Source organism: Peromyscus eremicus, chromosome 9 (assembly GCF_949786415.1).
Source record: "Peromyscus eremicus chromosome 9, PerEre_H2_v1, whole genome shotgun sequence".
Classification (NCBI taxonomy): domain Eukaryota; kingdom Metazoa; phylum Chordata; class Mammalia; order Rodentia; family Cricetidae; genus Peromyscus; species Peromyscus eremicus.
Window position 1 is genome coordinate 78,576,392 of NC_081425.1, and position 26,217 is coordinate 78,602,608.

Consider the following 26,217-nt stretch of genomic DNA (forward strand, 5'->3'; position numbering starts at 1 on the left):
GTAGTGATTTTCTGATTGGAAATTAGTTAAACCAGGAATTTTAGTCCAGAAGCCTGAATAGTTGTATCTTGTGTGCAGATTTTCAAGTACTTTAACTCTTCAAGGTGATACGTATTCTATTTATTTGACATTTAGTGGGAAGTATAATGAGGCTGTCACAGATACGAGGGTGACCTAATTACTACATCTGGCCCTGATGTTCTGGGCTTCCTAGCCCTGCAACAACAGGGTACACCACAGATAGCCTGCTGCATGCAGCGTCACCAGTGCTTAATGAGAATCGAGAGACCTGAGGGGAGGAGCTTTTCTTAGGAACCAGCTGGAGCATTCAGACTGTGCTGAGTGATGAATGAGCAGCACCGGGAAAGTTGGCGCTTCCGTTGGATTTAAAGCCCGGTGTTTTAGTGTGCTTTTGTTTGTTTTTCCCTTAGTGCTTTGGTTTTGTTTGTTTTTGAGACAGGGTTTCTCTGTGTAGCCTTGGCTATCCTGGAACTTACTCTGTAGCCCGGGCTGGCCTCGAACGCAGAGATCTGCCTGCCTCTGCCTCCCAAGTGCTGGGATCAAAGGCATGCGCCACCACTGCCCAGCTTGTATTTTTTTGACATTTATTTGTTTGTTTGTTTGTTTGTTTGTTTGTTTATCATGGGAAGTGGGCATACACAGGCCACAGAGTATGTATAGAAGTCAGAGGACAACTTGTGGGAATTAGTTCTCATTCCAGCATATTTTACAGGGTTACAGTGCTCAAACTCAGATCCTCTGGCTTAGGAGCAAGCACCTTTACCCACTGAATCATCTTACTAGTCCTTAAGCCTTTCTTATATCCTTGGCATGTTTATTCTGGGGGTACTGTTAGGTAAATATAAAGGAAAGAAGTCTTTAGGGGTTCTGGTTGGTTTGTTTTGAAATGGTCTCAAATATCCCAGATAAGCCTTGAACTTACTTGGTAGTTTGAACTACTGATTCCCCTGCCTCTGCCTCCTGAGTAATGAGATTACAGGTGTGGGCCACCATGCGGGTTTTATGTGTTGCCAGGAGTCTAACAGAGGGCCTTGTGCGAGCAGCATACCAACGGAGCCTTCCTACAGAGACATTTTTAACGATGGGCCAGAGAGTGGGTAGGCTGGGTTTTATAAATTATATACAGGCTTTACTTTTTCAAAAGGTAATACTTTAAAATAATAATAATAACAACTGTTCTGTAGTTTTCCAGCTAAACTGAAAACAGCCTCCCCAGTTCCCCCCAGAGGCTACATTCTGTTGACCCCCTGTGAATAAGAACAGCTTTCTCAACATATCCCATTTCTGACAGAACCAGACTCCTGGCGCTGGATTCCATAACACATTGCTGAAATACAAATAGAGAAAGTGAGGTGGGTATATATATATATATATATATATATATATATATATATATATATGTATGTAAGTTATATACCCATCTATAACTCAGCACTCAGGAGCCTGAGTCAGGAGCTCTGCAAGTCCAGGGCTAACCTGGGCTACAGAGTGAAGCCCTGTATAAAAGAAACCAAGATAAGGGGCTGAAGAGATGGCCCAATAATTAAGGCTACTTGTTGCTCTTCCAGGGGGTCTGAGTTCAGTTTCCAGCACCCATGTTACTCTGCTCACAGCTGCCCAGTCTGGAACTCCAACTCCAGGGCATCCAACTTCCTCATATGTTGGAGCACATCTTCACACAGGCGGTGCATATATAAACAAATAAAATACATAACGTGTGGGGGGACTAGAAGGCAGGCTGAAATTAAATATATGTCATTGGTAATCCTAGAATTAGTAGCCATTTTTCTTACTATAAACCTGCTCTGGGGCTTGGGATATAGCCCAGTTGGTAGAGCAGTCACTTTGCATGCGTGTTCAGCCCTTACCACCATATAAAATAGCGGCTATGCATGCCTATCATCCCAACACATCGGAGGTAGGTAGAAGCAGGAGGCTCAGGAGTTCAAAAGATCAAGGTCTCTTGACTACATAGTGAGTTCAAGGCCAGCAGGGCTTCTGGATAACTCTGTGTTTAAAAACAAAAGTCCTGCTCTGATGAGTTCCCAGTGTTAAAACACTAGGTCATAAAATGAGATAACACCCTAGTGTCAGTTATCAGTGGAATATTCATATAGTTAGCACATTCTGTGTGTGTGAGTCACACTTTATAATAGTAACAGTAGATAACCTTTATATTCTATCTTAACTAGATTGTGGCGGGGGCTGTATTTTGTGAAGGGCTGGGACTCCAACTCCAAGGCCTTGTGTCAACTAAATAGCACTAAATAGCACTCTACCACACCAAAGCTGACCGTACTGTTGGTTGTTTACATTTCCTTATTTTCTTGTTTGTATGTATGTGTCTGGGCAACCACATGTCTTGGTACGCATGTGGAAGTCACCGGGCAGCTTGCAGGAGCTGGGATTCCTTCCACCACATGAGTTTTGGGGGTCAAACTCAGGTTATTGGGCTTGACACCAGACGCTTTTACCCACTGATCTATCTCACTGGCCCCTAGACCTTGTGTTTTTGTAACTCAGGCTGGACTTGAACTTACTATGTAACTCAAGCTGGCTTCAAATTTGCAGTCCTCCTGCAATTTTAACCCTGGTTTACTAATAAGAGAAGCAAGGCAAGAGAAAGTGAGGAGCATGCCCCATTGTCTAGTGCTGTACAGTCACAGGGTCGGGTTCCAAACCTCTGACAATCCAGTCACTGCACTGGATACTTCTGGAAACAGGTTTGAGAGAGATCTCATTAATGCCAAGAGCCACAGGCCAGCCTTCCTAACAAGCACTGGCTTGCTGAAGAGAAGCTGAATAAAATGACTTCATTTACTGAAGAGGGCCTTTTATTGTCTGATAGGATGCTGAAGACTCCAGGTAAGTTTGTTGCAGCAAAGAATGAAATGGAAAGTGTGGAACGGAAGGGCTGCGTGGGGACTCTGCGCAGGAGCTTCTTACAGAGCAGTAGAATGGGTTGCAGTAGGAGATAGGCAAAGCCAGATCATAAACCTCCTTGGTAATCATGAAGTCCAAACAGGGCTGTATAAAACAGCTGTTTAATTGCACCTAGATAAGCTACCTAACCAATCTATCCTAAAACAGAAATGTCTTTACATTGTGAAAATAAATAGATAAACCAATTGTTTGAAACCCCAGGTTCCCATCTCCGTATCAGCAAGAGCCTTCCTCCTGGGATTAGCAGTAAGCCAGCTGTTAAACTCCCATCTTGGACATAATGGAGAGGCAGTGGCAACTTTTACATTACTAAATAGCTTCTTTCTCTTTGCCTCATTGCCTGATTAACATATCTCCTTTCTGATTGACGTATTCTATCTTTAGACAGATAATATATTCATCCTGTTATTTTCAAGTTTTGCTGGCCTAAGAGTATTTCTGTCTTGTGTGACTTTGCATATCTGTATTTCAGTCTACAAACTATGGTGGTGATTTAACTCTCTGAAGTACAATAATTTTCTTTTTGTAAATTTTGAGGTTTTTGCTAAAGTATCACTCTAGCTACCTTGTGCTAATTAAATAAATCAGTACCAAACTGCCACGTGGTTCATTTAGCCAGTTAAGAGATACGCACTTACATCATGGACTCTCATCTATAATTTGTAAGTGAGTACCCCGGTGTACACGGATTAAATTCACAGTTCCGTCTCCAAGGTTTAGTGTGTGTACCAGATCCCTTCGGCCTTGACAAGCACACCTCCTTGTTCTGTTTGGAGACCTTGAATGCTTTGTAACCTTTGCACTTTTATTTCTCAGTGATGAAATCACTCCTTTTACGTCCTCCCTCAAAAGCCAAGTGTCAGGACTGTACCTTTTGAAACAGAGAAATTCTGTAATCTCTAACTGTGATTTCCTAATTTCCCAGGTCAGGAGACATTGCCTTGTTGTCCTGCTGTGCTTTGTCACAGCGGGTCTGCCTTTTCATTTGGAACCCTTTTTGTCACTGCCATAGGAACAAATGGAAACACTGAGAACATTTTGTGACAAGTGCTGTCATTGTTCCCAGTGAAAGTCCCAGTAAATGAAACTGAGAAGAAAAATCATAACAAATGATATGAAAGGGGACCTAAGCAATATGTTTGCATTGGGCATCGATACCAGCCTGTGTTAATCTACTAGGATTTAGTCATATGTTCTGTGGGAACTGTGCGTGGACCAAACCTACAGATCATCTTCAGACAGAAAGGGAGTACGCCTGTGACAGATGCTGTCTGGGTAGCCCTCAGATAAAAGCCTAGGGGCCTCTCTCAAGAATCAACATTCCTAGGGGTACAGAATGATGCAAAGAAAGGCCAAGAGCCATCTAGTTTATAACATTGTTTTTGCTGGTTGGTTTGGTTTGTTTGTTTGTTTGTTTTGGGGTTTGGTTTTAGTTTTTGGTTTTTCGAGACCGGGTTTCCCTGTATAACCCTGGCTGTTGTGGAACTCACTCTGTAGCCCAGGCTGACCTCGAACTCACAGAGATCCATCTACCTCTGCCTCCCGAGTCCTGGGATTAAAGGTGTATGCCACCACCACCCAGTTTAGAGCATTGTGTTTTGAGAGTTAAAAATCTGTGCTACCTCTGAGTACTTTTGATTCTCAAAATTCTCTTCATAGGTTTAACTGAGGGAATGTATTACCTCAAAGAGTGCCTACAATATGTAAAAAAAAAACTGCCACAGTGCACGTGGATCTCTGTGAGCTCGAGGCCAGCCTGGGCTACAGAGGGAGTTCCAGGACAGGCTCAAAAGCTACACAGCGAAACCCTGTCTCGAAAAACCAAAATATATGTATATATATATATATATATATATATATATATATATATATATATATATATAAAACTCTTAAGGCCACTTCGCGACCACAGTGCAAATAACTATTCTGTTTTTCATCTAATAAAATTCCATTGTCTAATTCGTATTTAGAAAATACTTTGATTTTTTCAAAATGTTTCCAGACCCAGTGCGTTGGCTCAGGGCAGGCGGAGTCACTTTCCCTGGGGACTGTACTCAGTTCGCTGGCTTGGATGCCAAGCACCTTAGCCAGAGGTGCTGTCTCGCCAGCCTGTGTCCTCCCTCCTGGATTTCTGCTTCTTGGTTTTATACAAAGACATGATGCACAATCCTGAGGTTTTTCAGTCCTGGAGCCGCTGCTCAGTTGCTCCTGCTCTGTATCTACCTTAATTAAGTCTTACTCATGAAAGCAGCCCTCATTAAACTTAGTGGGCCCTCCCCCACCAAAGAAAAGAAAAGAAAACCACAGAAGTAGAGGGAGGCCGGCTGGGAGGAGGGAGGGCGTTAGCAAGAGTGAGAAGGGTCTGAGTGGGTGGGAGAGTGAATGATCAGAATACGTTATGCACATGTATGGACCTGTGCAAAAAGTCCCAGGAGAGGAAAAATTAAATTCCTCTCAGTGGTTTTGGTGCGCCGCCACCTTCCTTTGCTTCTCTCCTCACACAGCTAGAAAGTGATGTGATGGGCATTCAGTTGTTTCCCACACGGTTGCACTCAGAGATCAAAACCTTTATGTGACCACTGCCTCCTAGGGACTTACTTGAAGGTGGCCTGTAGGACAGCTACCCACTGCAGAACAGCCATTTTGTAGTGATGCCGCCCTTCCTGTCTTTCTGCTGTAGTAGGGTATTGTTTTGATTGGTAGTTGTTTTTGTTGTTGTTGTTGTTGTTGTTGTTGTTGTTTGTTGTTTTTTGGGGTTTTTTTTTTTGTTTTTTGGTTTTGTTTTTTCGAGACAGGGTTTCTCTGTGTAGCTTTGCGCCTTTCCTGGAACTCACTCTGTAGCCCAGGCTGGCCTCGAACTCACAGAGATCCTCCTGCCTCTGCCTCCCGAGTGCTGGGATTAAAGGCATGCACCATTGATTGATTGATTGATTGATTGATTGATTGATTGATTAAGGGAAAATTTTTTTTAAAGTATCCAATGAAGTATGGAATTGACTTGGTCGTTAGGAATATGGAAGTCACCATAGACATTAGACCAACTTCATGCAGGGGAACAAAGAGATATTCACACCTTGTGATTGTCACATACCCAGTGAAAGAAGATAATCTTTAACCAGAGTACCAAACTTCAAGAACCTGGCCTGTGACTACTTGAGCATTAACTTGGGTCTTTAGTAATTTAAAAAAGTCAAGATTATCCTTTCCCAGCATTGACGAGTGAAGAGGCAGGAAGAGAGAGAGAGAGAGAGAGAGAGAGAGAGAGAGAGAGAGAGAGAGAGAGAGAGAGGAATGAATATTACTTTGATTTATACAAAATGCAGAGTAATTTTAGATTGAAGTTTGACATTTTTACATAGACAATTTTTTTTCTCAAAGATCTAATATCCTACACGGTTTCCATCTAGAAGCAACTGTTAAAAAAAAATGGAATTCAAAGGACTTGATCTGGTGGGATTTTTTTTTTCTCTTCTTTCCTTTTCGAGACAGGGTTTCTCTGTGTAACAGCCTTGGCTGGCCTTGAACTCACAGAGATCCACCTGCCTCTGCCTCCTGAGTGCTGGGATTAAAGGCGTGCGCCACCACCCCGCACTGGTGGGAATTTTTTAAGACTAAAATGGTATGAACCATTATCATGTAAGGGCATCGTACACTGTCTTAGTTAGGGTTTTATTGCTGTGAAGACACACTATGACCACAGCAACTGTCTTAAAGGAAAGCATTTCATAGAGGCTTGCTTACAGTTTCGGAGGTTTAGTCCATTGGTGGGAAGCGTGGTGACATGCAGGCAGATGTGGTGCTGCAGAGGTAGCAGAGACTTCTACATCCAGATCCACAGGCAGCAGAAAGAAAGAGACACTGGGTCTGGCTGGAGATTTTGAATCCCCAAAGCCCACCCCCAGTGACACACTTCCTCCCACAAGGCCACTCTTCCTAATTTCTCTCAAGTAGTGCCACTCCCTGATGACCAAGCATTCAAATCTATGAGCCTGTGGGGGCCATTCTCGTTCAAACCACCACAAACACCAAAGTTCAAATTTTGTGAGCCTTAGTTTTCCTGGATTTGAAGACAATGAAGAGATGTTTACTCCAAGAAAATGATGACAATAGGAAAAGACTTTATTTAGTGCCAGATGACCCGAGGTAACTTCGTAACTAAAGTGACTAAGGTTCATTTTCTTACAGTTATGACATGACAAAATGTATGTCTGTTAGTGTCCTGACTTGGAGTATCAGTTAACCAAGTGGAACTAGTTTGAATCTTGAAGTGGATATCCCAGCTGCTATCACATGGATCTAGTCAAATTTGCCATAATCTGCTTGATCAATTGTTAGGTTCTGATGCATAATTACCTCCATAACTTAGTGAGCGGAAACAAAAAATCCATTTATTTAGATAAACCTAAGTTGGAAACTGGTCTGATCTCTGCTGGACAGTTCCCTCAGCCGTCAAGTGTGATGAGATTAAGTAATGTGTCTAGCATCACTGTCAAAACCAATGTTTAAACCCGAAGTGTAGCCCACAAGTTACTCTACTGCTTCCTCTCTTACCAGGTCACATCACACCTCCCATTCTGTCAGGAGAGAAAACCATCATGCTTTTCTAAAGACTGTCCTGAAGCCTACCAGCCTCTGATAGAACAGTTTTTTGTTGTTTCATTGGTTGGTTTTGTTTTTCTCTTTTTAAAAATAGAGCCTCATGGCCTAGAGAGATGGCTCAGCACTTAAGAGCACTGGCTGTTCTTTTGGAGGACCCAGGTTCAGTTCCCAGCACCCACATGGCAGCTTACCACTGTCTGTAACTCCAGTTCCAGGGGATCCTACACCCTCACACAGACATACATGCAGACAAACACCAATGCACATAAAATAAAAATAAATCATTTTAAAAAATAGAGCCTTGTGTAGCACAGGTTCTCCTCAGAGTCCCTGTGTAGCTGAGGGTGACTTTGAGCTTTTGATCTTCTTCCTTTGGCCACAAGGTGCCAAGACTCCAGGCATGTGCCCACCCACCCAGTTCATGACACTAGGGATCGAGCCCAGAGCTTTCTGCGTCCCCAACCCACAACAGAGGGTTGTAGTATTGTCTTTCATCGCATTGCTTTGAGGTTTTGTCTTTCTTTCCTAACTTCTGTCCTTCCATCCTTCTCTTCTTGTGTATATGTATGTGGGGTGTGTGTGTGCCCAAGACTGATCTTCCCTCTTCACTCTTCTGTCTTATCCTTTGTGGCAGTTTCTCAGTCAAAACCAGAGCAAGTCTTGCTAGCCAGATGCACTACGGGCCTCTAATTTCTACCTTCTGAGGCTGGAATTACAGGTAAACTGCCACAAACACCCTGAATTAGGGGGTTCTGGGGATATGAACCCTGGTCCTCATGCTTGTACAGAAAGTGCTTTTAAACATTATGCCATATCCCCCGCTTAATAACAGAGTTCTTAAATCAGTCTGTACGAGTATAGATAGAGACAAATTAATAAGTTTTCATAAAGATAAACGTATTCCATTTTATTAGGAGGGGGTCTCCCCTACCCTGTATTCAGTTTTAAATTTTGTCCTTTTTGCTGTGGGGGAGTTAAATTATCCATTGTTCATTAGGTATGTTAATAATTTTATGGACCTGAGAGATATCTTAACAGCTAGGTGGTGGTGGCACACACCTTTAATGCCAACACTCAGGAGGCAGAGGCAGGCAGATTTCTGTGAGTTTGAGGCCAGCCTGGGCTACAGATCAAGTTCCAGGACAGCCAGGACTACACAGAGAATCTCTCATGGCAGTAAGAGCGTGTCCTGCTCTCAAAGAGGACCAAAGTTGGATTCCAGCACCCATAGAGGAGGCTCATAACTGCCTCTAACTCCAGTTCCAGGGGCTCTGATGCCCTTTCTGGTCTCTTCCGATCCCTACACGAATGTGCATGGAAACACATATACACATAATAAAATACCAGCAGAGGTCTGAATCCACTCCCCCTACATATAAATAGCATATAATTACCAAATTAGAAACTTTTCTCACTTCAGATATGTGAGATGTATGAGTACTCTAACCTGGGCTATAAACACAGACCCTTGGTTTATGTTTCACTTAATTATCCAGTTAACTTTTTTTTTTTTGAGACAATCTTACTATGTATCCCCGCTACTTGAAACTCACAAAGATCTACCTACCTCTACCTCCCAAGTGCTGGGATTTAAGGTGAGCACCACCATGCTCTGCCAACATTAACGTTTGTAAAGTTTAGAACTACGTGTTTTTATTTCTGGCTCATAAAATGGCAAATTAAAAATGTGTCTGTCAGTTAGTACTTTTAAATATCTAAGATCAACTTGCTATGAGAAGTTGTCAAGTGTAAGTCACCAATATGTATAAATAGTGATATAATGAGTTCTTATGCCAATAACCATGGGTTTGCCTCCACCACGGATCTATACCTCAGCCCTGGTGGCTGTTTCTCCTCCTTCTTCTTCCTCCTCTTCTTTTTGAGTGGGGATTTCGTGTAGCCCAGGCCATCCTTAAACTCACTATGTAGCCAAGAAGGAACTTGAACTCCTGAACTTCCTGCCTCCACTTCTCCAGTACTGGGATTACAGGTGCACCACCTACCCAATTTATGGGGTACAAGGATCAAACCCAGGGCTTCATTCATGCTAGGCAAGCACTTACATCCCTAATACCCTGGATGTGGTTTTAATTCAAACATCCTATACAACAGATAATAGAATAAACAGGTTTCCATTTACAGCCACAACAAAGAAGAAAAAAGCGTCAAGGGGTCTCTGCTTAGACAAAAGCATAGACACTGAAGTCATTCCCATAGCTGGAGCAAAGACCATGTGTCTGTATATTATATCCTTACTTCTCATTATAGCTGGAGCAAAGACCATGTATCTGTATATTATATCCTTACTTTTCAGTGTAGCTGGAGCAAAGACCATGTGTTTGTATATTATATCCTTACTTCTCAGTGTAGCTGGAACAAAGACCATGTGTCTGTATATTATATCCTTCTCAGGTTAGCTGGAGCAAAGACCATGTGTCTGTATATTATTATATCCTTACTTCTCAGTGTAGCTGGAGCAAAGACCATGTGTCTGTATATTATATCCTTACTTCTCAGTTACACACTCTATGATGAGAGCCTGTGTTAGGTTAGCCTATCACAAGGGAACCTCTGCTCTCCTTGACTTCTGTACAGGTCAGCCCTTGCACCAACACACAGTTAAACTTTTGTTTTCATTGTATAAATACCTGCTGTGCCAGACCTAACCTTAGCAGACACAGTAGCTTTTTAAGTTAATTGAACACTCAATGTTTGTTGATTTCTTTTTCCTTAAAAATTTTGTTCTCTAATATATGGATATGTTGCATGAATTCATAACTAGTTGGTAGTTGTGTTGAAGTCGGTATGAAGACAGAACATAATTTTACTGAGTAGACTGCATAGAAAATAGGAAAGTTTACATCTGAGCTCTTCTCAGTCCAAGGAAACCATTACTTTCACATCTGGATGGTCTGAGCTAGCCAAATGGAAGTAGGAATTTCCTGCCAGATGTTAGTTCCTTAAGCAACCTGTGAACATCTCTGTGAGAGGATCTGAGTCCTGGTTTGCTAAAGCCATACCCGCCATGCAAGCTTGCTCCTAATAGGAAACAGACACTGCCCATATACTTCCACTAAAGCCAACGGTGTTTGCCATTAGGAAGTGCAAGAACGCCCAGGGCCTCATTTTGAAGGCACAACATCAGTCTCATGGAAACTATTTCAAGAATGAACGTTCTATTGAAATTGCAAAATGTAGATGCTGACAGTGTAGTTTCATTAGTAAAAAGAAGATGAGAAATACTGTATTGTCACAAGTATTCCAAATGACTTAAGGTCATTTAATAAAGTCAGTTTAAGACCGGAGTATTTCTCTAAAGAAAGAATCTGAATATGAAAAATTGTGAGTATTTCTATCAACTTCCTGTTCCAGATCCACAGGGGAATTAGTAAAAATTCCATTCAGAGAAGCTGTGCACAAGAAGTAGAAACGTGTTATCCAGTTGAAACAAGAAGCATCGTTAAGGGGAGGAAAAGGACTGTGCCCATGATCTCACTGTTGCTGGCCTCCTCCATGAGGGGAAATATTGACATTTACCAGGCTGTTTGCTCCTGCTCTCTGATCTCCTGCAGTTTATTTTTATAACAACCTTATCGATGGGCCTCTTACCCAGCTCTCTAGGTTTAACTGAGTTGAGTCGATTTGTTACCACAGCTTCCAGTAGCTGTTACAGAACAAGCAAGACATCCTAATAAAGCTGTAAACGTGTTGACTCAAACAGAGTATTGATTTTACTTGGAGAGGGAAAAGCTGGCGCTTAGCACAGTGTCAGGGTGGGTGGATTTCAATGCAGTTTTTCATTGTCATCTGTCGTGGTTCTGAGACACCATGGAAAGCCATCAGAGGATAATTAGAAGTAGCAGAAATTTAGCCCCTACAATCAGTTAACCACTGGGGGGTTCTGTAGCTAATTGGCTTTTATTAAAAGTTTCTCCTACTAATAATAACTAGGAACTTTGAACAGCATCTTCAGGTAGAACAGGACCCCAAGGTTGTGACTTGTTAAATGCCTGAATGTAATGACTACAAGTTCTTAGAGTTTTTCTCGTTGTGGTAGTTAGGCCCATCAGAGCCAAAGCCAGTGCAGACACAGAGCTGTACATGATTTTCCTGAGAAGTCAACATTAAGGGACTGGTAAGGCAGAAGAAGTATGCTAGCATCTTTAGGATGCTCAAGTTTTGTCCTGCACCGTGACCAGGTCTGTAAAAATGTCTATACCTTGTTTTGTTTCTAAATGCATTTCTTTTTTTGTTTGTTTGTTTGGAACTGGGGGGACTTGTTTCTGGGTTTTGTGAGGGTTTTTTTTGTTTTGAGACAGCAGTCTCATTGTGTAGCCCAGGCTGACCTGGAACTATCCCACTTGGCTGAATACTTCCACTAAAGAAGATTCTAAGATTTTTCTGTTTGCTTTTCACTGCAGTCGTGTGTGTGTGTGTGTGTGTGTGTGTGTGTGTGTGTGTGTGTGTGTGTGTGTGTGTGTTTGTGTTTGTACGCATGTGCACCACAGTGTACATGTAGAAGTCATAACACAGCTTTATGGAGTCAGTTCTCTCCCTCCACTTTTATGTGGGGTCCAGGGATTAAACTCAGGTCATCAGGCTTGAGTGGCAAGTGCTTACCCCTGTGAGCCATCTCTGGGGCCTTTTCATTGCAATCTTAATGATTAAGGTTAATGCACATCAAACCAGAGCTGAGCCAGAGCAAAGGAACTGCATCAGCCTCGAGCCTCGTGAAAGGCTTTTGTGTAAACACTCACCTGCCATCTTGCAAACAGCTAGAAAAACATCACAGTGGGGTGGGGAGGAGCGACATTCACTCACTTAGAACAATGAACATAAACTAAATTTGACCATTTAATGCGTCTCCTCGTGTCTACAATAATTTATTCGTGTTTAGAGTGGACGTCTTACACTGCCTCCTCCTCCTCCTCCTCCTCCTCCTCCTCCTCTTCTACTCCTCCTCCTCCTCCTCCTCCTCCTACCTGAGTGGTGAAGATTATGAGATCTAGGGCACAGCCAGTTCTCAAGTCTGCAGTAACAGACTTTCTGTCAAAAAGATCCCGGAGGAGGCTGTGGGTTCTTCGACTTGGAACTGGTGCCATGTTTGAGTTTATTTGTACATGCAATTCCAAGCCAGACACTGACCGAGGTTAAATCTTTAAGCCTTGAAGCAGCATGTTGTGAGATTTTGTTACATTGAAGGGGCCACCAGGACTCATGCTCTTCTGTCAGGAGGTAGACGAGGAAATTGGCTTTTGACCATTGTATTTAGATCTCGTCTTCTATATTAAAGTGTTTAATGAGAGGAAAAAGGAATGGCACATATTTATGATTCAGATTTTTAGGTGTGCATTTCAGAATCCCTGTAATACCGAAACTTACTCTGCTTTGTAGAGAAAGGCGGCCGAATAGGAAGCCGTGAGCACTAAGAACATGCAGAGGGCAAAGTGCAGTAGGGCCGGCCGTCACGTGTTAGCTTCAGGGTACCCTTCCCGACCAGCTGGCAAAGTAACAGAAGCCCATTTCAAGGCAAGGAATTTTGAGGAAGTAAGGAAGCTCATAATCATAAAGATTCTATAACCTAGACATGAAGACAATAGCTGAAGGCTGGAGAGATGACCCAGTGGTTAGGAGCACTTGCCGCTCTCCTGAGAATCCAGATTCAATTCCCAGCACCCACATGGTGCTCACAACTGTCTATAACCCCACGTCCAGAGGATGCTATGACCTCTTCTAGCCTCCAAGGGCACTAGGCATGCATGTGGTGCAGACATACATACATGCAGACAAAACATCCATTCGTGTTTAAAAAAAACATGGTAAGTACTCACTTATAAGTGGATTCTAGATATAAAGCAAAGGACAATCAGACTGCAACCCACAGATCCAGGGAGGCTACATAGCAGGGGGGACCCTAGGATGACTGTGGCTTATAATAAGTTTTGGTTTTACTCAATTACTGGGCAAGCCTCAGTGAAACATCTCACTATTAGGATAAGAATTTATACTGTATCAAGCTGATAATAAATAAATAAATAAATAAATAAATAAATAAATAAATAAGAGAAAAAATATAGTTTAAAAACAAAAAACTCAATACATGTTTGATTTTTCAGCCCCATCATTAACTAACTTGGAAAGTGTTCCAATATGAAATGTCCCCTCCAAAATTCAAGTGTTGCCAGGATGATGGCATTAAGAGGTAGGGCCTTCATGGGCTGATTAGTCCATGAATGGGATTAAAGAGGCTTCAGGGCTATAGTTGTAGCTCAGTAGTACAGTGCTTGTCAAGCTGCATCCGGTCCTGTGTTCAATCCCCAGGGCCTAAAAATAATACTAATAGTGTCTTTAAAAGAGGTTTCAACCAAGCTGTGATTCTCCTTCCCACCTTCCTCCACATGAAATAAGAGAAGGCCCTCACCCAACCAGATGGCAGCAGCTTGATCCAGGATTCCCCTATTAAACCCAATGGCTATTCTTTATCAATAATCATGTCAGGTATTCAGTTATCATAGTACAAACAAGCAAAAACAAGAGTCTATGGAAATATAGTTTAACACCATTAAGCCCCATTTTCCTCAACTTTAGAAATAAAGATGATGATCTACCTTGTTTGCATTTTTCTGAAAGTCAAATGAAATGTTGACAAAGCATGATGCGTGGCCCACAGAGAGCATTATCTGTTATAACTGTCACCTCTTACAAGAACCAGAACTGGAGGTCTTCACTGGGTGGAGCCAGAGGGTGACTGTAGATCTGGGTCAGCAGCAGGTAGTGGTGACCATGTCTTCATTAGATAAAGCTATTGGGCTGCTTACATGTCTGCTTCCGGTCTCACAGCCCGCCTCCTAGATGACTTTGCATCCGTTCTGGCTTCTGGAAGAGCATGGAAGAGCACCAGCTTATCATTTTAGTTCTTAGACTGCTATCATGAGATGCTAGAAGGATCATAAGTTTTTACTCTTGGTGGCTCAGATGCCATTCCTTGGTCCAGTAGATAATTAAGTTGATTGGCGTGTACAGAACATTTCAGCTGACCTCCCTCGGTGATGCTGGGTATGAAGCAAGTTTCCTTAAAACCAGCAGGTGGGTAGGCTCTATAGACAGATGTATTTGCATACTTCATGTGTAGCCTTGTCCTCATCTCTATGGTTTTCAAGTGTTCCCAGCAATATGTTTTCCACTCACTGAAGCTTCCTCACTGACCTCCATGTCCTCTCTTTCTTATACTCCATCCCATTTTCTCATAGCCAAAATAATCATTTTAAGAGGAAGTTCAGTTATTTTTGTCTTGTGGTTCTATCTGCAGTGGCTTCATGTTGGAGTGACACAAAAAGTCCATGGTCTTACAATGGTCTAAAAGAACTCTGTGACCTTCTGTTCCTGTCCCTTCCCCTCACCTTAGCTGCAAGTTCCATCTTTACTGCTCCCCTTCCAGGCTTAAATACTTTGCACAATTGAAGTGTGACACTCAAACTCACAGTCAGTCTGTGGTGGGGCTTATGCAATACGAGCCGCTGCTCCAAGCACAGTGCTTGGGACAGCATCCTGGAATGCTGTAGGGGCCTCCTGCTAAATCTCGCTGGTAACATTCCCTCTCCTAGTAAGTTCAAACTCTCCTTCTGCCAGAAAGACCTGAGCAGACTGCTCTAACCGAAGCTCAGCTGTCTGGCTCTCTGAGATCCGTATCACATCCCTGGAGATCTGTAACATCTGCTCTCCACGCTGCGTTTCTTGTCATGTCCTCAATACAGCTGACCTATTACTGTTCTCCAAAAGGTCCTTTCTCTAACACTCCCTTCTCTTTCTTCTGGGTATAATGTCCATCTCTTAGAGCACCCACCAAGACCCTGCTCATGGCACCTTCTCCAGGAAGCATTTCTTGATGTCTCCAAATACACAGATTTTTTTTTTCTCCTGAAGTAGAAAATCTAAGACCAACCCTCAATTATCCATCTTTGAATTCTTTGGTATCTAGCTCAGTACCTAGATATTCATATATGCAGCCTTTCCAGAATTAGAGCCTGTGAGTTAGCAGCCTCACCTGCCATGGGGCAGCTTGGACCTGGTGTCTGGGGTACAGACAGTGAGAAGGTAAGCAAGTGGGTGTTTAAGAAAACACCAAAGCTGACACCACAGGGCAGGCATCTTTGCATTGCTTCTTTTGGAGGGTTGTTTGTTTGTTTGTTTGTTTGTTTTTAAGACAGGGTCCCCAGGCGTGGTGGTTCACACCTTTAGTTTTAGCACCAGAACTGGGTGGTTCTCTGTGAGTTCAAGGCCAGCCTGGTCTACATAGCAAGTTCCAGGACAGCCAGGACTATAGAGAGAGCCTGTCATTCATACAGAGATAGATGAATGATAGGTAGGTAGGTAGATAAGTAGGTAAGTAAGTAAGTAGGTAGGTAGGTAGGTAGACAGACAGACAGATAGATAGAGGCAGGGTCTCACTCAGTGGCCCAGACTAGCCTGGACCCACTAGGAAACAGTAGCTGCCACACCCAGCTTCTACAAGGTGGATGTCATTTTAAAAAAGAAAATAAAGACCTGAAAACTAAGTTGACCGAGAGATGACAGAGAGCAGTGTGTGTGCGCATACATGTAGACAGGAAAGGGTTCCATACTACTGCTTGCTAAAATATCGTATCAGGTTTGCTTTAATTGCATGGTAATGCCTTTAAGAACAAAGGTAATTACATGATAACTTGTGTTACTACTCCCACATTATCTCTTAATAACTATGTAATTAACTTGTCACTACCATACAGTGTGAAGTTTGATACTACTTACATATAAAAAGCATCGATAACTTCAGTGAACAAGCTGGAGTGAGGCCAGGGACAAAGGCAGTCTGAAAAGCAAATGATTAATTAGATCGTTGTACCTGTCCAGAGAACTGAAACCGAAGCCACCGTGAAGAGCTGCAGAGCTGGGCTGGGTGCTGTGGCTTTCTGGAGAGAGCGAGCATGCACCAGAGAGGCTGCCGAGACAGTTGAGGAATAGCTGGGCTGGGTATAATACAGAAGCCCTCCGGTCGCTTCTGTTTGGAGAGGGTTTCTTTTTAAGTAAACGCAGTGGGGGGTTGTTTGGTTGTGGTTGGTGAGACATGGTCTCACTATGTCTTCTAAGCTAGCCTGGAACTGGACCTTCTCCCTGCCTCAGCCTCCTAGGGACTAGGATCACAAGCATGCACCACTCTACCTGGATCAAAATAAAAAAATAAAAATAAGCCGGGCGGTGGTGGCGCACGCCTTTAATCCCAGCACTCGGGAGGCAGAGCCAGGCGGATCTCTGTGAGTTCGAGGCCAGCCTGGGCTACCAAGTGAGTCCCAGGAAAGGCGCAAAGCTACACAAAGAAACCCTGTCTCGAAAAACCAAAAAAAATAAATAAATAAATAAAATAAAATAGAAAATAAAAAAAAAATAATGGAAAAACCAGCTAGATGAGGTGGCAGGCACCTATAATCCAAGCCCCCGGGAGGTGGAGACTGGAGGACCAGGAGTCGAAGGCTATCTCAGCTATATAGTGAACTTGGGGCCAACCTGGGCTACATGAGATGTTGTCTCCAAACAGAGGAAATCCTTATTCCTCTCATTGCACCAGCATCTTGAATTTGTATGTATGGCACACATGCCATGGATGTGCAGCACCAGAATCTGACTCACGGCTGGTGAGAGGAAAACTAGGGTGGCCACTTGGGAACTAGTCTGGCAGTTCCTTACACACTAAACATATGCTCGCCATATGATCCAGCAATTGTGTTCCTTGGCTGCCCAAATGAGTTGAAAACTTATGTCTGCACAAAAACCTGTACACAAATGTTTATAGCAGTTTTACTTATAAATGACAAGACTCAGAAGCAACCAAGATGCTCTTCAGCCTGTAGGTAAATGAATGAGCAAGCTGTGATGCATGCGGTTAACCGTGATGGAGCCGGCACGCAGTGATGGCTCGGTGGTTAAGAGCACTGTATACACTTGAGGAGGACCCGAGTTTGATTCCCAGCACTGACATGGCGGTTCACAACCATCTGTGACTCCAGCGTCAGGATCTGACTCCCTTTTCTGGCCTCCAAGGGCACCAGGCACATGGTACACAGACATACGTGCAGGTAAAATACTCATACACATAAAAACAATAAATCTTAAAATAACTTTTAAAAAATGAAGAAGCAGAAATGAGCTAATGAGGCTGGCAGGGTGGCTTAATGTGACCAAAGACACGAGTTCAATACCCCAGTCCTACTTGGTGGAAGGAGAGAACTGACGCCAGCAAATTGGCCTCTGACCTCCACATACCTGCCACGACACGAATCATCTACCTCCACACTAAATAAATAAACATAAAATAAATAAATATTGTTAAAATAGTCAATTTTATGTTACATATCCTTTTCAAGGTACAAAAGTATCTTAGAAGCCAGGAGTGGTGGCACACACCTTTAACCCCAGCACTGGGGAGGCAGAGGCAGGTGGATCACTGTGAATGGAGGCCAGCCTGGGCTACAGACCAGCCAGGGCTGCACAGTGAGACCGTGTTAGGGAGAACTTAAGCTGTTCATTCACTCACGTTATAAAGGGATTCTTTATCTTTCTTTATTAGCATATACATTAAATAACTTTATGGTCTTTAAGACTAATAAAGATGATTTTTTTGAAGGTCCCACTTATAATTGATTATGTAATATCTGTAATTCATCTTTGCTGGTTTTTAAAAATAGATTATTGAAAAGCTGATACTCTCCTGGGGCCAGAGGTCTTAGCTTTTGTCAGCATCCAGGTTTTCCTTGTCAAAGCAACTGAATCTTTAGAGCCTATTCTTCTCTTAGAAGGAGGGTGCCGGCACTTAGCCTCACAGAACATTCCATCACATGAGCTTTTCTCACAAAGATCATAGCAGGAGGAATGAGGAAAACAGATGTTGCTTATAAGGCTTCTAATAGACGTGTTTCCATTGTAAGCCGATCCCACTCTGAATCTGGAGTCGGCTCCGTTCTCTGTGTGGGCCGAACGTTTCAGTCTCATAGTTTGGCAGAAAGCTTATACAGACCTTCGCCTGTTACCTGAAATCTCTGTGATAAAAAATACTCTTGAGAGAATGAGTTCACATTCTTCCAAAGACATCATCCTATTAACCAAATTAATTCTCTTCTGTAATTGGACAAACTTTCTTTATCAAATACAGAGCGTTTTCTGGGCCTTGGAGTGGGGGGTGGGGGGGGCACATAAATCTGGTGTAATGATCTCTACAGGTCATTGTACCACAGCTTCAAATTAACCTTCAACTCCACCCTGCTCCCTACGCTGCCCAGGACCTCAGGGAAGGCCGGAAGTCGCCCACAGAACAGTTCCTCATTATCCTCAGTCCTGAGCGTTTGAGCACAGCAACCGCTCAGGTGCCCCTGAGGATAGTAGCACAGGTTTTTCTGGTTTTTCCTATCTTACTTGTAACTACACTTTCTTCCTTCCTTCCTTCCTTCCTTCCTTCCTTTCTTTTATGTTTTTATGGCTTTATTATAGTATAATTGTTTGATTGTAGTGTAATTGACATACAATAAAATACACATTCTTAAGTGCAGTTTTATAAACCTTGAAGTATGCTGTGCCCGTCCTATGAGCGTCTCAACCATTCCCATGCCCTTCCTCAACCCCTCTTTCCTGCCCATCTCATCCATTTGGATGGCCTCCACTTGGGAACCTTCACAGTAAGGGAAAGTTCATTTACAAGTCTGTACATGTCTGCGTTCATTTACATTGGGTAAATAGCTAGAAATAAAATGACTGAGTCATAGAGTCGGTTAATTTAACTTTTTATAATGAGGTTTAATTTTATTTTATATGTATGAGTGCTTGCCTGCATGTATGTCTGTGCACCACATGTGTCCTGGTGCCCTAGGAGGCCAGAAGAGGGCTTGGATTCCCTGGAACTGGAGTTACAAACTATTGCAAGTTGACATGTGGGTGCTGGGAATGGAACTCCAGTCTTCTGCCAGAGTAGCCTGTGTTCTTAATGACTGAGCCATCTCTCCAGCCCCAAACTTAACTTTTTAAAACACTGATAAATCGTTTTCCAAAGTGGTCTTGTCAGTTTACATTCCCAGGGGCCAGTTGGATGGCTCACTGGGTACAGGCATGTGCTGGCAAACCTAACAACCGAATTCAGTTCCTGGAACTCTTGTAAAGGTGCAAGGAGAGACCTGAACCACTCACCCACTGTGGCACACGTTCCCTCACACACATCAAACTCCGGCGGCAGTGATCAGTAAAGTCTCCTTTACATTCCCTAAGTCGGTATGCCTGCGGCTTGGGAGGGTGCAAACCCTCTCCAAGGCTGCATCCGGGCAGTCTCACTCTTTGTCATTTTATGTCATTTTAGTGACCACAGTGGCACTGCTGCATTCGGCATCTGTATTTGGCACGTGTTTCTCTTGGCTGGCCTTTTTTTTTTTTTTTTTTTTTTAATTGAGTTGTTTCTTGTTACTGAGGTAAAAAGTGAGTTTGATGAAATCCCAGTTATTGTGACTTTTCTAAAAGCCTGTACTTAGGATCAGGGGTTATCACAGTGGCAGACCCAAGCTCACAGATTTTCTCCTGTCATTTCTCAGCTGCCGTACATAGTCTTGCTTTTTGTTTTGCTTTGGGTTTGGTTGGTTGGTTGGTTTTTGTTTTTGTGGTAGTGAGGACTGAACGGAGAGCCTCTCACGGGCTAGAAAGTGCTCTACCACGGAGCTGCACCCCAGGCCTTCACCCGTTTCCTTTCTTTTTAATTCTGTTTCTGAGTTTTGAGACAGGGTCTTCTGATGATGCCCAGACAGGCCTCCTGCCTCAGCCTCCCTGGTAGCTGGACTTACATAAAGCCGAGTTTCACCGGCTTCCTGTCAGCTCTTGATGGGGGCTGCCCTGAGTGGGTGGCAGGTTCTGCAGAGCTGACGGCAGCAGGCCTTGGCCTGCTAGCGCCCACTCTCCCCATCACCCGGCTTTATTTTCTGTCCCTTCGTGTGGCCTTGTCATTTCTGTTCCATTGCAGCGGCTGGTCTTACATGACTTTCTCAGACATATTCCCAGGTATTTCACAAGTTTGGTACTATGAGTAAAGAGCATTTGAACGTTACTTTTAACTGTTCGCTATCAGCTGTAGATGCTGCCTGTGTGCATGTGTGTATGCGCTGGTGTGGCCCTTCGGTTGATTTTCTCAGCTGGTATCTTCCAGCCTTACTGAACTCGGTAGCTCTAGTAACAGTTTTCTAGATTCCATGGGGTTCTTAGAGAGATGCATTTCTGCATATGTGCAGGGTTTTTGCTTGTGTTACTGTTTTGGTTTTTGAAGCATAGTCTCCTGTTACCCAGGCTGGCCTCAAACTTCACTGAGTGGCTGAGGATGACCTTGAACTCCTAATCTTCTTGCCTGAAGCTCTCAAGTGCTAGAATTAAAGGTTGGGCTACCCTGCCATGCCAAAATGGACTAGGAATTCTACTCTTTGGCATTATCGATACCATAGAGTGCTTAGCAGTGTTCCTGCCTCAACCCACCAGATGGACATTCCCAACTTTTTGTAGAGGGAAGAGATGAGACGGGGTCTCACTGTGCAGCTCTGGCTGTCTGGAATTCTCTATGTAGACCAGGCTAGCCTCAAACTCACACAGAACCACCTGCCTCTTTGGGGACCGTGGTACACCTGAGGTGGACGTGGGCTTATCCAGACAAGAGTGATCTGGGGTCTTCTCTATAAGAAGCTCTTTCTGCGACAGGGTCTTGCTGTGTAGTCCTAGCTGTCGTGGAGCTCAGAGCTGCCTGCCTTTGCCGGGATCACAGGTGCCCCACCCCCACCATGGCTTTTACTTACAGTAGCCACAAGGCTGGTCAGGCTAAGTGACCTCTGACAACCTGTCTCTCTCAGGGAAGTGTCCAGTTCACCTGATGTGGCAGATCTGTGACTTAAGGTGTTCATTGTGTTTCTTAATTATCCCTTCTCATGTGCCAAGTCCATAGTAACCTCACTGCTTCTCACGGATTTATACTGGCCTTCTCTGACTGTCTGTCTGTCTGGTCAGTCTGTCTAGAAATGTATTTGTTTCGGCCTCCTCATACTCCCCATTCCATCCTCTCAACCCCGTGACACTCTGGACAGGTCTGGGTTGTCGCACCTTGTGTGTGACCTCTTAGCCATGCACAGTAAACTAGAGTCATTTTCGAGTCCTCCTTTGTTCCTCCCTTTCTTAAGCCCTTTGTGGCTAATGTAAAATATTTGAAGAACTTGGTTTCATATAATTTGTCTTTAGTTCATCTGTTTCTAAAAGGAGAATAACCCTGGCTCCTTTTATTCCAATTTGGTGAGAAACCGTCTTCAATGCTGTTTCTATGTTATCTTTTTGGGGGTTTTTTTCGAGACAGGGTTTCTCTGTGTAGCTTTGCGCCTTTCCTGGAACTCCCTTTGTAGACCAGGCTGGCCTCGAACTCATAAAGATCCACCTGTCTCTGCCTCCCGAGTGCTGGGATTAAAGGCGTGCGCCACCACCGCCCGGCAATGTTATCTTTTTTGGTTTTTCAAAACAGGGTTTTTCTGTGTAACAGTCCTACTGTCCTGGAACTTTCTATGTATACTAGGCTGGCCTCGAACTCACAGAGATCTGCCTGCCTCTGCCTCCTGAGTGCTGGGATTAAAGGCATGCACCACCATGCCTGCCCTATGTTATCTTTATGTGACTGTCTGACCAACAGGTGTGTTCTCGTTCTCTCTCTCTCTCTCTCTCTCTCTCTCTCTCTCTCTCTGATTCTGTTGGTTTTTGAAGCAGACTCTCACATAGCTCAGGCAAGCCTTGAGTTCCCTTGGGAACCTAGGATGACTAAACCCTGCTGCTCCTGCCTCTGCCTCCCGAGTGCGAGTCTGCAGGAGCGCACCGCCCTGCCTGACACCATTTGGAATCTCTTGAAACCGCACTGTACTGGGGGTTCCAGTGAAGAAGGGATCCCCAAGGAAGGGGAGGGAGTTGAACTGTAACTTTATCAGCCAAGACCCCAAGAAATGCGCCTCTCAGAGCTTGCCTTAACCCTTCCCTCTGAGTGAGAAGCACTGTGCGTGGTGTGTCCTTACTTCAGTCCTCTGACTAAATGCCTGACAAACACCAGGACGGGAGGGTTTGCCTCTCTCACCTTCGGAGGCTGCAGTAGAGCAAAGCAGTTCACAGATGACCGCCCGGAAGCCGAGACTGTCTGCACTGCCTGCTTCCTCCCCCCTTCTCACCCCACTCAGGCCCCAGCTACCTGGGTGCTGCCCCCCACCACCCGAAGTGGGCACGTCTCACTCCCGTGGTCACCGGCGTGCCTATGGGCAGTCCAGACGGACTCTCCTAGTCCGCTGGGCGCATCTCGGTCCATCAAGTTGACAGTCAAGATTAACCTTCACGGTGAAACAGAGTCCCTGGGTGACAGTTGAGCTCTTGATGTTCCTAATGCTGTTACATTTGTCTGTTCTAGGGTTTCTCTCTCAACTGGTCTATGACAAGCCGCTGACCGAATGCATCCGCGCTGGCCACTATGCAGCAAGTGTGATCATTAGGAGAACTGGCTGCACCTTTCCCGAGAAGCCAGACTTCCACTGAAGGGAGAAGGAAAACTCAGGCTGGGCGGTACAAGCTGCGCTGACCACGTCCTGAGCGTTCCTGCCTGGGAAAGAGTAACCTCCTCTGCTGTCTCTGCCAACCATGATTCTCGTTCATTTAGAGGGCTCGGTACTGCTCCTTTAGTCTCCGAAATCTGGGGGAAAATGTTTCTTTCCATAGTTTGTTAGTGCCTCTTAAATGTCAAACAGGAACACAACATTTCAATAGAAACTTTTATTTCATTTTTGATTGTTTGTAAATTCATCGGTATTTAGTAAATGGATCAGTTTTTTTGGTTTTTTTTTTTTTTTTTTTTTTACATTTCTGCTTTAAATACAGGTGCAATTTAATATAATAGACTTTTTAAAGAAAATAATGCTAACATCATTCTTGAGCTTTTTATATGAATATATTTAATTTGGAAGTGCATATGCACACACGTCATATATATATATAAATATATATATAAATTTACCTGATAACTGGTCAAATAAGGTACAGAAATGTTTATCATACCAAATTATTCCAATACATAAGCTCTTCAGTGTACTTCAGACATATGATGGACTTAGGACAACTGATTTCCCCCAATATTTGCATCATGTTATTCGAATCATAGCCTTGTGCTTACTGATGGTACTCTGTAATTTGATACAAATAAATTACCATATAAGAATCTTTTCTGTCTTGGCTTACGCTCAATAAAACTAAGGAAGAAACTGTTATTTAGTACTAGACCCTATATGATTTTATTGATGGGATGAGGGAAAGAAATATAGTACATTATAAATATGTGTGTGCATATACATACATACATACACACACACACACACACACACACACACACACACACACACACATTATAAGAGACCAGTAAGCATTCTTTTTTGGTTTGTGTTTTCCTTTCTTTCAGGGTGACATGTAGGAGTGGAATTGCTAGACCATGTCTAAACTTTTTGCTTTTGAGACAGGGACTTATGTAGTTCTATCTGGCCTGGAACTCGCTCTGTAGACCAGGCTGGCCTCTAACTCACAGAGATCCACCTGCCTCTGCCTCACCACTCCTGGTCATATGTAACCTTTTTAAGGAACCACAAAAACTTTCCCACACAACTGCAGAGCTCCCCATTCCCTCTGGCTGTGATAGCTATAATCCTAGCACCCGGGAAGCTGAGATGGGTAATCACCAGCTCAGGGCCAGCCTGCGCTACTTCACAAAAGCCTGTTTCCAAAACCCAAAGCATATTTTTATACTTACAGAAGTGTGTTACACTCCCAGCTTTTGCACGCTTTTAATCCGACACTCATTCCGGCCTGTCCTCACAGTGACAGCCAGCCCGCCGAAGGAGCCATGGGTGAGGGTGTGCATGTAGATTCAGGGGCAAGCATGTGCTTGTAAGAGGCCAGAAGTCAGGCCCAGGTGTCCTCCAGGCAGCGCCCACCTTGTGTTGTGAGGCAGGATTTCTTCTTGGCCTGGAACTTGAATGGCCCAGGCTCTCGGGATCTGCCCGACCCTGCCTCCCCAGCACTGGGGTCACAAGCACACAGCACTGTTGGCTTTTTGATGAGGAATTCCACATCTATGCTGCCTCACTGGGGACCCAGCCTCCAGCAGGTGAACAAGACAAGCCAGAGCACCGTGCGGTTGCAGGGCTTGGGTAGTTGTGGTGGACATGTTAAGGAGCCCGAGAACTGTTTTCTGGAGCGGCTGCACCCCTTGGGATTCTTAATAGCAACACAAGGTTCCCACTTGGCCACATCCTCACCCACCGACACTTGTTCTTCTACATCTTAACACCCATCACAGTGGCTATGAAGTGGTCTCGCCCTGTAGTTTTCCTTGATTTCCCTAATGACTATTGATTTGGGTGTCTCTTCACATGCTTCAGCTCTGTATGTTACCACTCGGCCTGATGTGTTTTCAGATCCTTTTCTGATTCTGTAAGTGAGTCATTTATCTGACTATTAAGTTGTATTTTCAGTAAGTTCCATACGATGACTAAGACTATTTTCTCCCATATGTAGGTTGTCCTTTCTGTTTCTAGAGATGTTGTGTCCAGCATGAGTTTCAGTCAGTGCAGGCCAGTTGTGACTATAGCTTTTCCATTTTTTTTCTCATAGCCAGGTTTCCCTGTGTAGCCCTGTCTGTCCTGGAACTCACTCTGTAGACCAGGCTGGCCTCAGCCTCAGATCTGCCTGCCTCTGCCTCCCGAGTGCTGGCATTAAAGGCGTGTACCACCACTCTTTGACCAAGTCAGAATATTTAGTTCTGCATTTTATCCTAAGGCTTAAGAGCACTGGCTGCTCTTCCAGAGGACTCAAATTCAATTCCCAGCAGCCAGATGGCAGCTCACAACTGTCTGTAACTCCAGGCCCAGGAGATCCTATGCCCTCTTCCAGCCTCCATGGGCAATACCCATAATTGGCACACAGACATACTTGCAGGTAAAACACTCATACACATTAAATTTAAAAAAAAAAAAAAGTTGTTGTTTTTTTAAAGAGCAGTTGAGAAATCTAAGTATGTGGCCGTCATGTGTCTTCAGAGCCCTCAGCTTGGTGCAGAAACCAGCCTGGCTTACATAGCCATGGACGTTATATCCATGTGGCGGAGGGGTTGAGTCTATGGCTTTTAAAACTATCAGCAGCACACATACCAAGATGAATGAGACAGAGAAGAATAGCATGGTCCCTGTGCGAGGATGACGCTAATTTGTGAAGGACTCCGTATTAATAAATATATATTTTTATCAAATGTAAATATATATATGTATATTTACCTTTGCTAGGTAACACTGAAATTCTGTAAAGTAGCTCCAATAGCCAAAGGACTTCCAAGCCTCAGTGGCTTCCCCTGAGGACCTCCCAGTAATCACCAGACCACTGTTCCCTGCTCTATCCATGTCATCCCGTTTCTGTGCTGTCTGGTCAGGAGTTCAAGGTCATCTTCTACTACATGAGTTCAGGAACAGACAGACAACGCCAGCTTTCCAGGCAAGTGCCACTTAATGGTGTGTCAAAATGCAGCCGTCTCAAGTCTTAAATCCACCAGGTGAA

At 43.9% G+C, this 26,217-nt stretch overlaps 1 protein-coding gene and 1 non-coding gene across 3 annotated transcripts in view; both read left to right on the forward strand.

Annotated features, from left to right (window-relative positions):
* Window positions 1–23,470, forward strand: part of Adk (adenosine kinase) — a 408,688-nt gene extending 385,218 nt beyond the window's left edge. For both annotated transcript variants that reach the window (XM_059273845.1, XM_059273846.1), the window contains exon 11: window positions 23,036–23,470. In XM_059273845.1, the coding sequence (XP_059129828.1) occupies window positions 23,036–23,160 (125 nt within the window). In that variant the 3' untranslated portion in view covers window positions 23,161–23,470. The remainder of the gene's footprint in view (window positions 1–23,035) is intronic.
* Window positions 23,471–25,788: 2,318 nt separating this feature from the next.
* On the forward strand, window positions 25,789–25,895 carry LOC131920259 (U6 spliceosomal RNA). Its single transcript, XR_009381599.1, has one exon. It is a non-coding gene; the product is annotated as a U6 spliceosomal RNA (small nuclear RNA).
* Window positions 25,896–26,217: the final 322 nt, after the last annotated feature.